Source organism: Myotis myotis, unplaced genomic scaffold, assembly GCF_014108235.1.
Source record: "Myotis myotis isolate mMyoMyo1 unplaced genomic scaffold, mMyoMyo1.p scaffold_m19_p_1, whole genome shotgun sequence".
Lineage (NCBI taxonomy): Eukaryota > Metazoa > Chordata > Mammalia > Chiroptera > Vespertilionidae > Myotis > Myotis myotis.
In genome coordinates, this window is record NW_023416313.1 from 203,232,509 (window position 1) to 203,249,989 (window position 17,481).

A 17,481-nucleotide genomic window follows, 5' to 3' on the forward strand; every position below is an offset into this window, starting at 1 on the left:
TAGAATTGGCAGGCGCTCCGCCTCCTCCAGTGCGTGGGGGGTGTGGCCAGCACTGGGGGCGGGGCTAGGCAAAGATCGCCCTAGAAGGGGCAAACGAGATGGGGCCTGGGAGTGGGGATACGGTTTCCCTTTGGGGGCGTGGCTTGTGGGTCCTCGCTTTCCCGCCGACGGTTGGTCGCGTCACGTGACATGGGTTGGAAGATGGCGTCTCCCACAGAGGGTAAGAGCCGGCTTAGAGATCCTTCGCCTGCCCCCCTGGCAACTTCCGCTCTCCGTCTGCCGGTCGAACTTGGGCTCCTCTCTTTCCCCCTCCCACTTCTCTTCCTCGGGATGCGGGTGCGTCTTCAGCTCGCCGATTCTTCACAGATGCTCCGGAGGAGCTCAGTTTCCCTGCTGTGCACCAGCCGGGTGGAGGCGGGCACCGGCGGGAGACCCATCCGGGCCCAGCCGCTCCCTTAGCCTCAGCTTCACGGAGGGCGGCGGCGGAGATTACTGCTGGGGGAAAGGAGGCGCCTTCTTGTAGCTTTCTTCTGGGGCGCCCCATTCGAGGGTTGGCTCTCTCATCTTTGATCGCCTGGCACTCTTCTCTCCCACCGTAGGTGGGATTGGTGGCCGACCTCATCCTCTTTCTGCCCAGATTGGTACGGTTGTCCTGGCAGCTCGAGAAGCGGGGGACCTTCCCGGCCCCTCGCCGACCGAGTCCCCAGGAGAATGAGAATGGAGCTTTTTAGGGTAGTTCTGTACACGACTCAGTCTCTCTTGCTTCTGCCGTATGTTTCCCCGGGCCGAGGGAACGATTTCTGCCTGTATATTGTCCAAGGGGCAGGTCATCTCAGCATCTAAGTTCTGTGGGTGTGCCCTTGTGCCTTTGCGCTCGATCCGATCCTGCTTTGGGGAGTGAGGGTCTTGCAGTCATTTCTGCACTCAGTTTTTGCGTCTACTGCCCCCACCCCCACGTCCGTTTCACCGACATGTAGTTTACCCTCGTCACACCAACACAGTTTTGTGTTTGGAAGGAATCTTGGCAGTTCATTTCAGGAATGAGGAAATTGGGGCCAAGAAAGCTGTACAGGTTACATGGAAGGCATAAAGCTAGGCGCTTTGGGAGAGGAAAAGATGAATCATTCACGTACATTCCCGCGGTTTCAGGTCTTATTTTAGCTGTCACCTCCCAGAGAGGCTTTCCCAGGACATGGCATCTGGATATGCCCCTCTTCACCGCTGTTCACGATCTCTGCCAGCGTAGTTATTCTGTTAACTTTGCCGCTTTCACACAGGGTCATAAATTCTAGATCTGTCTTGTTCATAGTTGAAAGAATGTTACTTTGGCTTAAGTTTCAAGTTAAACCGAGTCTTAAGTTTTTTTTGAGTGCAGGTAAACTGTAAAAGAAATTATGGGTGTTCAGCGCGGCCACAGTGGCTCTGTGGTGGAGCGTCCACCTAGGAACCAGGAGGTCACGGTTCGATTCCTGGTCAGGGCGCATGCCCGGGTTGTGGGCTGGATCCCCAGTGTGGGACATGCAGGAGGCGGCCAATCAATGATTCTCTCTCATCATTGATGTTTCTATCTCTCCCTCTCTGAAATCAATAAAAAATATATTAAAAAGAAAAAGAAATTATGGGTTCAGAGTTAACAGAGATTCCTTGCCTTGCCTGGGTGCCCTGGGTGCCCTCTGGGTAAAATGTCCTTCTCATGCCAGGAAAGAGAAAGGAGTGGGAATGACATTTAAATAGTCAGCCAAGGGAATGGGGAGTTGTTTAATGGGCACTGAGTTTCAGTTTGGGAAGGTGAAGAAGTTCTGGAGATGGATTGTGATAATGGTTGCACAACATTGTGAATGTACTGAATGCCACTGAACTGTACACTTACAAATGGTTAAAATGGTAAATTTCATTATGTATATTTTACCACAGTTTTTTTAAAAAGCCAAGTGATAGAAGTAATTTCTGTTAAAGATTTTAGTTTATTATGAGGTTATTTTTATTTTTTTATATATATTTTATTGGTTTTTTACAGAGAGGAAGGGAGAGGGATAGAGAGTTAGAAACATCGATGAGAGAGAAACATCGATCAGCTGCCTCCTGCACACTCCCCACTGGGGATGTGCCTGCAACCAAGTTACATGCCCCTGACCGGAATTGAACCTGGGACCCTTTAGTCCGCAGGCTGAGGCTCTATCCACTGAACCAAACCGGTTTTGGCAGTGAGGTTATTTATTTATTTATTTTTTAATATATTTTATTGATTTTTTACAGAGAGGAAGGGAGAGAGACAGAGTTAGAAACATCGATGAGAGAGAAACATCGATCAGCTGCCTCCTGCACATCTCCTACCGGGGATATGCCCGCAACCCAGGTACATGCCCTTGACCGGAATCGAACCTGGGACCTTTCAGTCCGCAGGCGGACGCTCTATCCACTGAGCCAAACCGGTTTTGGTAGTGAGGTTATTTTTAGATTTCTAGGTTTTGGAGGTTTTAGAGCTGTGTTCCTTGTATTTATTTTTCCCTGTCTTCTCTCATTTCTTTTTCCTTTCTTTAACCAGAAAGAATATTGGGAACATTATATATTTCTTCCTTTGATCTTCTAGCAATCTCCATTGCTACTCTTTTTTTTTTTTTAATTTTTTTTTTTTAAATATATTTCATTGATTTTCCACAGAGAGGAAGGGAGAGAGATAGAGAGTTAGAAACATCGATGAGAGAGAAACATCGATCAGCCGCCTCCTGCACATCTCCCACTGGGGATGTGCCCGCAACCCAGGTACATGCCCTTGACCGGAATCGAACCTGGGACCTTTCAGTCTGCAGGCCGACGCTCTATCCACTGAGCCAAACCGGTTTTGGCCATTGCTACTCTTTATGTGTAAAAATTTTCAGCTTCATCTTTTACAAAGTTTCACTTCTCCACCTAAACTTTTTTTTTAATCTGACAAAATCAAGGGGAGCACTTTGGACTTAAATTCAGTTTCTAAATAAGTATATCTTCCTAAAATATTCCATTGCCTAGCTCTCTCACTTCTATCTGTAATGTTCTACCTGTCCTTGACTTTAAAATTTAATTCAAATAATGTTGATATGAAAAAGATTAGGTCATTTACTCATTTGTCTTCTTCTTTTTTTTTTTAATTGAGTGATTTTAGAGAGAGGGAGGGAGGGATGGAAGAGAGAGAGAGAGAGAGAGAGAGAGAGAGAGAGAGAGAGAGAGAGAGACATTGATTTGTTGTTTCTTATTTATGCATTCATTTGTTGAATCTTGTATGTTCCCTGGCTGGGGATCAAAACCTTGGCATATCTGGACAATGCTCTAACTAACTGAGATACCCGGCCAGGACCTCATTTGTCTTTTTAATGGTAAATTTGCTGGGACTTTTTTGAAAAGGAGAAAACTGAAATCAAGTAAAGCCATCTAATTACTTAATGTATGAGAGTAAGCCTCACAGAAGATTGAGTTATGCCCCCAACTGTGGTTTTCATAAGGCTACCCCTGTTGGTTATTAGCTCCTACTCCCAATAAGTTTATTTTTGTTATTGGTAACATTCTTTGGAATTTGAAAACTGACACTTTGTGTTACACAGTTTTCCTTTCTTACCAATTTGGATGCTTTAATTAAGGCAATTATTAGGGTCAAGTTCTTGACCAATTAGAATGCTATTGGAAATTCTCTTAGAACATTTGGGGGGCAAATTCAATTTAGAGAAAAGTTCATGTTTCAATTTAGAGAAAAGTTCATGTTGAAAATATTTATATACATGTACATTTTCTGGGGAGTGAGTCCATAAATCCATAGCTTTTTTTCTTCCAGATTTCAAAAGATGTGGCTTATTCAGAAAATGTTAAAAACTGTTTGTGTCATTAAATTACCTGATTATGCAACTAGTTAGCATACTGAGCATATAATATGTACTCAACACATGTTAACTATTGTTAATATCCAGTATCTACTGTGTGCCCAGGCAAGAGTAGAGAGGAAATGGCATCAAAGAATTAGGCTGGATCATGTAGGATTTTATAGGGCATGGTAGGTACAAATTCACGAATTTAGCTGGGAAGAAGTCCTTTAAGCTGAAGAGTGACATGAACTAATTGGCATTTAAAAAAAAAATCAGTTCTGGCTGCTTTGTGGACAATAGATTTGGGGGTAGGGAGGAAAAGGGATAAGAATGGGAAAAGGGAGACCTGTTAAGAGGTTATTGCAGTCGTCCAGGAGAGAAATCATGGTTTCTTGGTTAATTAATTTGGTTTTTGGGTGTATTTTGGAGATGGTAATTAGTGGATTTACTAATGGAGGGTTATGGAAGGGTGAAGGAAAGAGAGGCATAAAGAATAGGTGGTATCTGGGTTTTTGAGAACTGGGGTTTGTGGTAGTGCTATTTCTTGAGACATAGAGGACTGGGAGAGTATGCTTTTGAACATATTAGAATTAAGGGATTTTTCACATGTGTAAATGGAGAGAGATGTCAAGTATTAGTTAGATACATAACTCTGAAGTTCAGAGAAAGACTGGGCCTGGAAATATAAATATGGAGTCATTGGCACAGTAAAGGCTGCGGGACTAGATGAGATCTTCTCATGAGACTTTAGGTGTAGAGAGTGAAGCCAGTTTAGGATGGGGCCTCAGTGAAAGAGGAGACTGAGGAAAAGGGATCAGGGAGGAAGGAGAAAAACCAGCATAGTGGTTTTACAGAAGCCGGAGGTGGAGTGTTTCAAGGAGAGTGGTCAGTGTGAAAGCTGCAAAGAGGTCACATAGGAGAAAACCGAGAAGTGACCACTGGATTTAGCAACATAGGTCATAGATAACCTTGACGACAACAGTTTCCATGCATATAGGAACAGAAGCCTGATTGTCATGGGTTAAGGAGAGAATGTGAGGTGAGGACGTAGAGGCAGCAAGATAGACAGACAACTCAAGCACTTTTGAGAGAAGGAGTGGGGAGATAATGGAGTCAAGGAAGAGCTTTTTCAAAGAAGGGAAATTCTAGAGCAGGTTTGCTTGCTGTTGAGTATGAAGCAGTAGAGATGGTAGAAACTGACTGTGCAAGAAAGATATTATTACTCATGATATTTTTGTCAGAGCAAGAGAAGATGGAATTCAGAACCCTAGCAGAGGAGTTCGTCTTGAGAGCAGGGACACTTGGTTGTAACTGGAGGAAAGTCTAAGAGTATGAGTGAAGGTGCAGGTGGGTTTGCTGATACTCATTTTTTTCTGATACCCCACTAAAACATTAGATATCGGAAAAGTGAGGTTTGATAAGGGAAAATGATTCATTTTTACAACATTTATTTGCAGTTATAGAACTCCGCTATCTAGACTTCCAGGTGAATGTTCCAGTATGTTATGTTCTTTGAGACTGAAATGTTTTAAAATGTAAATGAACATGTTTTGTGTCTTCTTGGCTCATCTGGGTATTTTGTTCCAGGGACGGATCTGGAAGCATCTTTATTAAGTTTTGAAAAACTTGATCGTGCCTCACCAGATCTTTGGCCAGAACAATGTAAGTTTTTGGTTTCTTTATATCAGAATCAATGGAGGAGAACCAGTGCTACATTGAAGGATATTTTTTAAGGAGGTATTTAATGGTAATGGTTAAAATTTTAATTTTTCTTCAAAGGGAAGAGAATGAATTCTGTGGTCCAATGTTCAGAATAGCTGGTGGTTTACTTTTTTCAGGACACACTGTGACTTAGGAAATGATGGGGAGCCTTTAAAAAATAATCATTAAAAAAATCTGTAATAAGTTCAGACAATTTATATAGAGAGATACTTAATGTATTTTCTCACCTCCTTTGATCACTCTTATAAAATCACCATTCGTAGTTTGATACAATCCTTTTGACCTTTTTTATATTTATTTAAATAAGTAAATAAATATATATTTTTAAGTATATAGAGGGTTTTTTTGTGTGTGTTTTTTGAGGGGGGCATAACAATGGGGTCATATGTACATGGTCTACAACTTAACTTATTCCACTTAGTGGTAGTAATTTATTAATGGATCCTTCCATGTTAGTAGGTTTAAGTTTACTTCTTTTAAAGTATAATTATACTCTTTTATGTTTTCATACCCTATTTGGAAACCTAAATTATATCCAACTTTTGATATTACAAATAATTTAATGATAATAAATATCCTTGCACAAGTAGCTTTGTGCACATGGGAGAGGATGACTGTGTATGAGAGTGACCCTTTACTCACATACTAGCTGATACTGAATGTTACTGATCTTTATTTGTAGTTTGTATTTCTCTAAGTGAGATTGAACATCATTTTATTTTTACATATCTGGCTTTTTATGTGACTTTGCCTATAAGACATTTAAATAAACAATTAGATTGGCAGACCCGTGTACCTACAAAGGAAATTTAAACTTTTATCTGGTAAGAGATATAGTATCTTGCCACCCTCCCACTTAGCTAATTCCTGATCCTTCAAAGTTCAATTGAGGAAGCTTTCCTGCACCCTCACCCTCAGTATGATTTAGATTTCCTTTTTTTTTTTGGTGATGGTGGGGGTGGGGGTTCTACCAAACCATCTGGTATCTTTCTTGGAGAACTTAAGCAGTATTACAGTTATTGATTTACTCTTTCTTTCCTCTTCCAGACAGTAAGCTTGAAGACAGGCTGTTTTCTTATTATTTGAATCTTCTATGTCTGGGACACTAAAATTGAATAAATAATGTATCTTTTCTTTTTTAGTACCAGGTGTTGCTGAATTTGCAGCTTCTTTCAAAAGTGTAAGTAATATTTTAATTACCTAATGAAGTTTATATCATGTTTTGCTCCTTGGTAACAGCTCAAATATCTCTTGTTTCTTTGTTTTCAAAATAATGTCATCCTATATAATAAAAGGGTAATATGCAAATTGACCCTAACAGCAGAACAACTGGGATTGACTGGTCACTATGACACACACTGACCACCAGGGGGCAGACGCTCAATGCAGGAGCTGCCCCCTGGTGGTCAGTGCGTTCCCACAGGGGGAGCTCTGCTCAGCCACAAGCCAGCTGACGGGTGGCGGGAGCCTCTCCTGCCTCCTCAGCAGTGCTAAGGATGTCCGACTGCAGCTTAGGCCTGCTCCCCACTGGAAAGTGGACATCCCCTGAGGGCTCCCGGGCTGCCAGAGGGATGTCTGACTGCCAGGTTAGGCCCAATTCCCCGGGGAGCGGGACTAAGCCAGCAAGTGGACATCCCCCGAGGGGTCCCAGACTGCGAGAGGGCACAGGCCGGGCTGAGGGACCACCCCCCCCTCCCCCCCGAGTGCACAAATTTTTTGCACCAGGCCTCTAGTAGTCTTTAAATCACTTCGTAACTACAGCCCTGGAAATCTGTTTATATTATTATCATGTTAATTGATGATAATGCCTTCTTCTGTCCAAATGCTCTATTTTGGCATTTTGACCTTTGTCTATTAGCCTCTTTTCTTAGCTTAAAAGCTTTTAACAGAAGGCAGTTGAAATATTTAATGTAACACCAGCATTCTTTTTGCCCAAACTATGAATTTTTAAAAATAAATTATTTTATTGATTTCAGAGAAGGGAGAGGGAGGGAGAGAGAGATAGAAACATCAATGATGAGAGGGAATCATTGATCGGCTGCCTCCTGCATGCCCCCTACTGGGAATCGAGCCCACAACAGGGCAGGTGCCCTTGACCGGTATTGAACCTGGGACCCTTCAGTCCGCAGGCTGACGCTCTATCCATTTAGCCAAATTGGCTAGGGCACCAAACTATGATCTTGAAGCTTTTCTCTTTTGTTTATGTGATGCATTATGAACTTAACTTATATACCTTCTTAGAGGATTTCTGAAATTTCTCAGTGGCTCATCAGAAACCTAAGGAAGAAATCCAACAAGTCACAACTTTTCTATTTGCAGGGCAGCAGGAATTGTGCTAGATGCTGTACACATGTTCTCTTCCATATTCCCACAAGTAGGAGAATATGATGATTATAATATTAGCTACCACTTATTTACCATGTGCCAGGCACTGTTCTAAGCACTTTACACATATATTACTTAACCTTCACAAAACGATATGAGGCATTTAACAGACAAGGATATAGGCACAGAGAGAGTAAGTAGGTTACCCAAGGTTATAGGCTATAATATGTGCCAGAATCAGGCTTTGAATCATTAGTCTAATTACTGGCATCCACACTCTTATTTTGTTTGTTTTTTGTTAATCCTCACCCAAGGATATTTCCCATTGATTTTGAGAGAGAGAGAGAGAGAGAAAGAGAGAGAGAAACATAGATGTGAGAGAGACACATCGATCAGGTGCCTCCTGCATGTACCCCAACTGGGGATCAAACCCACAACCTGGGTATGTGCCCTGACCAGGTATCGAACTGGAGACCTTTTGGTGCACAGGATGATGCTCAACCAACTGAGCCACACTGGCCAGGGCCTGAATCTATTACTTAACTACCTGTGACCTCAGCAACTTTTCTAAAATTTTGGAGCCTTAGTTTTCTCATTTGAAACTATCTCATAGGATTTTTAATGCCATAATGCAAGTTAAAACACTTTGCAAAGTACCCGGGACATAATAAACAATACATGGTAGCTATTATTACTAGATCAGCTTTTGTCTCGTGGATGGAGTAGAAAGTGTCTGATTAATTTTCTTACATTCTTATTCATACCGACTTTTCAGTTTAGTTCGTTGTATTTGGTAACAACTAAGTCTTTTGAATCATAAATATAAATAAGTGGTTTTTAAATAACTTTTATTATAGTATGATATTTTTTGAAAATCTGATTAAGCATCTACACCTTTTCCCTAGAAATATGGACATACATATTGAGTTTTGTTTCTAGGGGGCCAGGGTCATCCCAGGATCCCAGGTTAAGATCTTGTATAATCTGTTTCCAGAAATGGTGAATTTGACCTATAATAAATAGCCTTCTAGGGAAAGTAGTATAGAGTAGTGGTTTCTGAACTCATACTATATGGATTTTGAATCCTGTGTCCACTAGCTGTGTAACCTGAGGCAAGTGATTTATAATCTTCCTGTACATTTGTTTTTTTATTTGTAAAATGAGGGTAATAATACCTACTTCATAGGGTTGATTTAGAACTTAAATGACATAATGCATGTAAAGTGTTTTGCTTGTTGCATAGTGCTAAGTAAATATTACTTTTTTTAAAAAGAAAAGGGCTTGCCCTAACCGGTTTGGCTCAATGGATAGAGCATCAGCCTGCGGACCAAAGGGTCCCAGGTTCGATTCCGGTCAAGGGCACATGCCTGGGTTGCAGGCTCGATCCCCAGTGTGGGGCATGCAGGAGGCTGCCGATCAGTGATTTTCTTTCATCATTGATGTTTCCATCTCTCTCCCTCTTCCTTTCTCTCTGAAATTAATAAAAATATATTATAAAAGTGGAGGGGGCTCAAAACTGAAGTAATGTTTCTCAACTGTACTCCTACCTGCACAACAAAATCATCAATATGCAGCTATGGAGCCTTTAAAAAGTACTTATGTACTGTTCCTTGCTCTGTTCTCTCCAATGGACCCTTCCCCCACCCCTGATATTCTAATCATTGCATCTACGGTATGGCTAGGTCATTTGTATTTGTTGTTGTTGTTACATCATAGATGACTCTTACAACTAGGGTTGAAAATTGTTGCCTAAAGCTATTCTAAAAAGGGGTTCTTTCAAATTTTGTAAGTTCACTTTCAGAAATCAGAAAATAACTTAAAATTCTAAAGTTTTCTAAAACACCTGCTGTAAAATGAAATTTCAAGTGATGACCATTACAGTGTTCTTGCAAATTGAGGATTTTCTCATTCTTGACTCTTCTTTGAATCTTCTCCTCTGCTAGAAAATGTTACTTACTGATTATTGTTTCAAACATTTCAGTTGGAGGCTTTCCCCAGAACTGAATTTCAAGTAATTTCTTTAATTTCTATACTAACCTGTTAGGCATGAAACAATGACAGTAGTCAGACCTAATTCTTCCAAGATCATTTCTCTGAGACCAACTTTAAGGATGAGCAGTATTATTTTGTAAGGTGATTACTTATAGGCCGTATCTGAATCTGGAGAAATCAGGGTTTTAGAAATTATAATTTGCCAGTATTTTCACACAAACTGAATGCTATGTGACAAGCTACCTACAAGAAGGAAAAGTAGGGTCTCTTCACACTTTGTATGTAACTGAGTGGATATATTCTTATTTTTTGACAGCCTATTACTAGCTCGCCACCCAAATGGATGGCTGAAATAGAACGTGATGATATCGACATGTTGAAAGGTAAGCTATGCTAGTGACTTTTATCTTTTAACCCGATATTTATGCTCTCCCACAAACCACCTTCCTAGTTTTTCTCTGACTGTTCCCTTGAAAGTATTCTTAGCTCACTCAAACTGCCTACCTAACTATCTTTATTGATGTTCTTCATGTCTAAATGCCTTTCTTAACTTTTCCATATGTAGCAATCCTTCTAATTTAAGACCTGCTCATAATGGTTTTATCTGTACCTAAAGTCCTTTAATATACTTTTGTCTTGTATAATGCTTACAGTTTACAAAAAGCTCTTGCATAAATTTTTTCATTTCTCATAAAGGTCCTGTGAGCTAGATATGATGATATCTAAGGTTCAAAGGGTTAACTTAACCAAGATTTGTTAGAGTGAAAAAATTTAAACTCTTATTTTAAGTCTAGTCTCTTTCCACTATAAACAAGTGCTTATTTAGGATTTACTGCTATATATTATTGTCAGTACTATTAGTTGACAATCCCTTCATAGGTAAGACCTGTCTTATTTTATTCTTTCCCATCAATTTCTCCAATAAAGAATACTATAAGTAGTGATTATTGTTGTTTGATAAATGACTTGGAACTGAACCACAAGTGGAAATTTAAATTAAAAAACATTAATTTTCCTTGATTTTTGCTCTACTTTATTTATTTATTTTTTAATCATCCTCTGATGATAAGATTCATGATGATTGTGAAGTAATAGACTGAAATGAAGGTAAAAATTGGATGCTTGAGCTATTTAAGCAGCTGAACAGATCAAGAAAGTCTACTACTTATGCCAGATATTGATGATAGGTGGGAGAAAAAAACACCTTTATTTGATTTCAAAGGTAATTCATTGTTCTGCATGAAATGCTTAAATGCAGGTTCCCCTCCTCCAACTCTGGAAATATTAAGTCTCAAGGGCATTTCAGGTTCATTGTTCTAATGTTCCAAACAGACATTTATATGCCATCAATATGCATTTTCTAAGGAAACGTTAAATTTTTAATGAGGGATATAGCATAATGTTTCATATAAATTGACCTGTATTTTAACCTAAAAGGAATTTTGTGCTATGCTATTTAAATGAAAATCTGGGAAAGTAAATTGTTGTTTTTTAAGTATACTGTCTTTTTACCTGGTAAACTTAAAATTTTTTATAGGTATTTGATTTGAAGGGAAAGTTTGGGTTAATATTTAGTGTTTGTTTTCTAAACTTAGGGAAATGGGGGAACAATACATGTTTTGTCACTATTTTATTAATTTAAATAATAAGAATTAATAAAAGACAGTGGAATTAGTGTCCATTTTTCAAGACAGATCTGTCAACCAGTATAGGCTTTCTCAATGCTATGTGGAGTCACAAGGTTTGATACTTGTATTGTGTATTCATTTTGTATGATAGGCAAAATGAATGTTGTTAAAGGATCCTTAAGATAAAACATAGTTTGCTAACTCTCTCCTCATATTGGGTAAGCTCATCTGACCCAATTTTGCATTAGTGGGGAAAATTCATTGTGTGTGTGTGTGTGTGTGTGTGTGTGTGTGTGGTGGGGGCGGGAGTGGTTGGAGGAGAAAAGAAATGGATTTATGCTCTTATCTGATAAAAATTAAAGCTTAAAATTTTGTGTAAGAAGGATTCCCATCTCAAATGAGTTGTTATTAGAGAACAGTGTATAGAAATGATATTGAAATAAATGATTCTATTTCAGAACTGGGGAGCCTCACCACTGCTAATTTGATGGAGAAGGTACGAGGCCTACAGAACCTGGCCTATCAGCTGGGGCTAGATGAGTGTGAGTACCCAGATCACATTAATTCAGGGTTGCCTGTTGTGTATTTCATGATGAGTTCTAGCTGTAATACAGATGTCTGTATTACATTTTATGAAGGTAAGATGTCATTATAATCTAAAGTGTGCCTTTTATGATAGAATATGCTGGAATAACTACTGAGTTTACTAGGTAACGATTATTTTTTTCTGTACAGTAAAAATATATTGGAAATCCTTTCAGTTTTAAGTGATAGAATGTCCAATCAAACTAGCTTAAGCAAAAGAAGGACTTTATTAGTTCACATAAATCAAAATTCAGGAGTAGAAATAGCTTTGAGGATATCTAGATCCATGACTGTTAATGATATCATTGGGATTTGCTTTTGGTTTGCATCTCAAGACTTTGTTTCACTCATGCATTAGCCTTATTCTCTGCTGCTGCAGATAGCTTTTTCCTAGAACTGGGCAAGTGGCCAAAATGAGCTCTAATTTATATGTCTTTAAATTTCATAGTCCCCAAAGAAAGAACATCTTTTCTGAACATTCCAAAAGAAAGGTCCTGGGAGGACTCTGACTGTTCCATCTTGGCTCATATACCTAACCTGGAACCAGTCCTTTAGCCAGGTAGCATGGAGCACTCTGATAGATCAGGCCTGGGTCCTAGGTGCAGACACAGATTGAAAGGCTTAGTCTAAATCAAATCACACAGAATGGGAGAGAACAATTGATTCCTCAAAGGAAGGGATAGATAGCAGAACAAAAACATAATCTGTACCATGAGCATGGTTTTAAAAGATCTCATTTGCCCGGCCAGAGTTGCTCAGGGGTTGAGCATTGACATATGAACTGGGTGGTCATGGTTTGATTCCATCAGAACACATGCTGAGTTGCAGGCTTGATCCCCAGTAGAGGGTGTGCAGGAAGCAGCTGATGATTGATTCTCATCATTGATGTTCCTATCTCTCTCCCTCTCCCTTCCTCTCTAAAATCAATAAAATACATTAAAAAAATAAATTTAAAAAAGATCTTACTTATTCCTATCTGTTCTTCATTATTTTAGTTTAAAATTATTTCTTTACTAGAGGCCCGGTGCACAAATTTGTACACGGGTTGGGTCCCTTTGCCTGGCCAGTGATTGGGCTGATAGGGGCTGCGGGAGGTTGGCTGTGGGAGTGCACTGACCACCAGAAGGCAGCTCCTGCGTTGAGTGTCTGCCCCCTGGTGGTCAGTGCGTGTCATAGTGACCAGTCATTCAGTTGCTTAGGCTTTTATATATAAATATATGTAGATAAATTATATCTCTTCCTATACTGTATTCATTATAAAATTAGAAAAGGAATTGTAGAAAATTTTCACTTTGTAATTGAAAGAGATATTCAATATAAATACAGTGGTTAGAACTTTGTTCTCAGTAGATACCTCTTGAGACCTTCATAAATCCACAGTTCTGAGAGGCTAGTATAGCTTATAATTTTCTTCAAAATGCAAGTTTTGTACTGATTAGAGCAGTGATGGCGAACCTATGACAACCATGTCAGAGGTGACATGCGAGCTCATTTTTTTGGTTGATTTTTCTTTGTTAAATGGCATTTAAATATATAAAATAAATATCAAAAATATAAATCTTTGTTTTACTATGGTTGCAAATATCAAAAAATTTCTATATGTGACATGGCATCAGAGTTAAGTTAGGGTTTTTCAAAAAGCTGACACGCCGAGCTCAAAAGGTTCGCCATCACTGGATTAGAGGATGGATTAGAGCCATCCTAAAATGTTTCATAAATTATTTTTCTTATTTATAGAGCATATGGTGGGTTTTTACACATCATTGATTTAAGTTACTTCCAAATTCAACATTTAACTTTAAAATTCAATTTAAAGCCTATGATTTTTGACTGATAGTCATCACTTCTTTAGCCCTCTTTATCTTTTATTTCCATTACTGTAATTAACATTGGCTCTTTTTTTTTTTTTTTAATTTTACCAAGAAAACATTTTTTAATCACTTCGTGAATCAAGAAGCAGAGAACAACAAACTGCTTTAAGATATGGTTGCTAGGTTCTCTGCTAGGTTCACTCATTGTGACCTAACTCTTCTCTATGTACTGTGTATTTCTTGTGATTGAAGTTTATGTCTTGGTAAAATTACTAATTACCAGGTATGTCATAGACCTCCAGGGTTTATAATGAAAAAGCAAATCGTTGATTATTAAATTCATGAATGCAAGGCTTGTATAATATAGAAATTGATTCTCTTTCTAGCTCTGGATAATAAATGCTGTAATAATAATAATGATCAATCCTTTATCTCTCTGTGTCAGTTTTTTTATGAAATAAATTTTATGCTCAGTGTGTCAAGAAGATGCTATATTGTCGAATATATTGATTAATAATGTTATTTCTAGTTAGTTATAGTTGAAATTGCTATATTTTCTCTAAATAGTGGGGTGTTTTTTTCTGCTTTCCTACTGAGAAAGATAATGAAGTGAGTTTGTGTGGGGTTTTTTCACTAATTTTAATTATGGAAAATTTTAAACATATACCAAGGTAGAGAGACTAAAATAATGACTTCATGTACTCATATCTGGCTTTAATAGTCAGCATGGGCAATCTGTTTTACTTATATCAGCCTCCCATGATTCTTTTAAAGCAACCCTCAGGCATCAGATTACCTCATTGTCAAATAACTTCAGATGTGATTTCAAAAGACAAGGACCCTCCCTCCCTTCCTTTCTTTCTGTTGTTCTTTCTTTAATGTAACTGCACTTCCATTATTATGCCTAAAATTTTTTAGCAAACTTGCTTAATATCATCAAATACCCAATTAAGATTCAGATTTTTCTGGTTGACTCATAATTGCTTTTATACAGTTAGCTTGTTTAAATCAGTATCTTAACTAAGGTTCATATACCATATTTGGTGGATATGTCTCTTAAGTCTCTTTTAGTTATTTATTCATTTATTTTTAAAATAGTTTTTATTGATTTCAGAGAGAAAGAGAGATAGAGAGATAGAAACATCAATGATGAGAGAGAATCATTGATAGGCTGCTTCCTGCATGCCCCACACTGGGGATTGAGCCTGCAACCCTGACATGTGCCCTGAGTTCATAGGTCACTGCTCAACCACTGAGCCATGCCAGCTGGGCTCGTTTATTTATTTTTTATTACTATTTTAAAATATGTTTTTATTGATTTCAGAGAGAGTAAGGGAGAGAGAGAGAAAGAGAGAGAGAGAGAGAAACATCAGTGATGAGAGAGAATCATCACTTACTAGTAGCTGCCTCCTGCACATCCCCTATTTGTGATTGAGTCCACAACCTGGGAATCAAACTGTGACCTCCTGGTTCATAGGTCAACATTCAACCAATGAGCACATCAGCCAGGCTTAAGTCTCTTTTAATCTGTCATAGTTCCTCCTCCCTTGTATTTTCCCTTGTCATTTATTAAACCTAGTTATTTGTTCAATAGCATTTTCCATATTCTAGATTTTGTTGCTTACCATCCTATGGTGGTGCATAGATAGATACAGGCTTGATTTTTATTTTGGCAAGAATATTTCATAAGTATTGTATACATTTATCAGAAGGTATATAATGTCTGTCTCTCTTTGTGATATTAAGGTTAATTATTTGGTAAAGATATTGTTAGCCTGATTTATTATTCATTGTAAAATTCACCATCAGCCTTGCACCAGAGTTTTAGCAACCTTTGGTAACTGCCTAAGTCTACTATTTTATTATAGGTTTCAAAATGGTAATATTCTAATTCTGTCATTCCTTCTTATTAGCTAGAATTTTTCTATGATGGTTTTTATCTTAGTAACTATTTATTACCTTGAAAGCTATTTTTACTGAATAAATTATTCTTTGTCTTTATCAGTTTTTAGAATGAATCAGTTCCCCAAGCATCAATAAAGTCTATTTTAATGGCTTTCCACTGAATCAGAAACTTGGTATGGTTTGTTTTAGTTTTAATCCACACAGTTAAAACCATTACTGTTAAGGGTATATCTAAAACTTAAGGCTTTGTAGGTGGGGAGATTTAAAGTCACCTAATCAGCCACTTTATGCACTGAACCAAAACTGTGCAACAGAAATGCTCATTTCTGCCAGATAAGTCCCATGAGTACAGCTGAGATTTTTCAAAATTATTTTTCTAGTTCAAAATTCAGTCTTATTTAAACTTCTGTAGCAGTGCTTTGCAACTGATTGTCATTTGCTTTGATCATAAGAATTTATTGACATATTTAGAATATAGATTTTATATTTATACTTGGAAAGAATTACATTGATATGGATCAGACTTCTTGGATATAAACTCTCTTTGTTTTATTGTGTATAGTGTATTTGCATAAAAACAAGATCCTTTTTTTTTTTTTTTTTGTCCTTATAGATTATTCATCTACTCTAGAGGTTGACATTTACTTGATACCCTAATCTGGTATTTCGATGTCTCAATCCTCTTTTCTACATTAATTGAGAGGATGACATGGATGAAAAATAAGCAATAGGAACTGATGAATCCCCCAGGACCAGTTATCCTGTTTTCATGCAAATATCTCCACTGATAAAGATGATGGAAAGGAAAAAGATGCAAAAAATATTTGTCCTTAAAACATGATTGTTTGTCACTTCCCTAGAGCATTGTTAAATGTTAGTATAGAAATAATGTGAACCTTCTTGGGCTGATAATAACTAGATTGTGTCTTTTGAAAGGCAAACCCTGCCCTTTGATTTGGTACATGATTATGTCTCATAACTGTTTTGGTGTGCAGATTTGGGGGTGCAATAATTTTTTGTATAGAAGGGCCTCTTGGCTTGATTTGGGCAGTTAATTTATATGAAATTCTCATGATATATATAGAAATACAAAAAATTGTAAACTGCCTTCCCATATAAAGAATTCCATTTCTGTTACTTTCGTTTGAGTTCAGTGTCCTTTCTGTTTTGTACTGGAACTGTTGTAGTCACTTCTTATTGGTCTGCCTGCCTCTCAACTACCTTATCCCAGTCTCTTGTTTGCCACTACCAGATTAATTTTTCTGAAGTATCATTTCTTTGGTTTGTCCTTTGCTCATAAATCATTAATAGTACTTCATTACCCATATGATAAAATTCAGATTCCTTTCCATGGCATTCAAAATCCTCTATACCAAGCATGTCAAACACAGGGCCCGTGGGCCACATGTGGCACACAATGAATATTTTTGCGGCCCAGCCAATATAATGGTATGTAAGAAACATTTTAATAAAAATTTTGTAACTTAATTTTTACAATATTCTGTTATACATAATCTATATATGTAAAAGGCTAATATGCTAAGTGCCCGTCAGGGTAATGACATCATGTAGCAATGCCCAGCTTCCTCTCCCTAGTGACTAGCCTCCTTGCAGTTTCTTCAGCCCAGGAACACGACTTGCTTTATAGCCAGGTGGAAATACTTTACACTTTAACCAAAT

At 38.1% G+C, this 17,481-nt stretch overlaps 1 protein-coding gene across 7 annotated transcripts in view; it reads left to right on the forward strand.

The window, feature by feature from the left end:
* The first annotated feature begins 78 nt into the window (after positions 1–78).
* The window catches only part of LIN52 (lin-52 DREAM MuvB core complex component), a 97,686-nt gene continuing 80,283 nt past the window's right edge, over positions 79–17,481 (forward strand). For 2 of the 7 annotated variants that reach the window (XM_036312807.1, XM_036312841.1), the window contains exons 1-5: positions 79–220; positions 5,421–5,495; positions 6,698–6,735; positions 10,189–10,255; positions 11,959–12,042. In XM_036312807.1, coding sequence (XP_036168700.1) covers positions 190–220; positions 5,421–5,495; positions 6,698–6,735; positions 10,189–10,255; positions 11,959–12,042 — 295 coding nt within the window. In that variant the 5' untranslated portion in view covers positions 79–189. Of the gene's footprint in view, positions 221–3,319; positions 5,181–5,420; positions 5,496–6,697; positions 6,736–10,188; positions 10,256–11,958; positions 12,043–15,901; positions 15,975–16,414; positions 16,939–17,481 lie in introns of those variants that run through there. The other 5 variants (XR_004968174.1, XM_036312853.1, XM_036312833.1 and 2 more) reach the window with 4 other exon arrangements.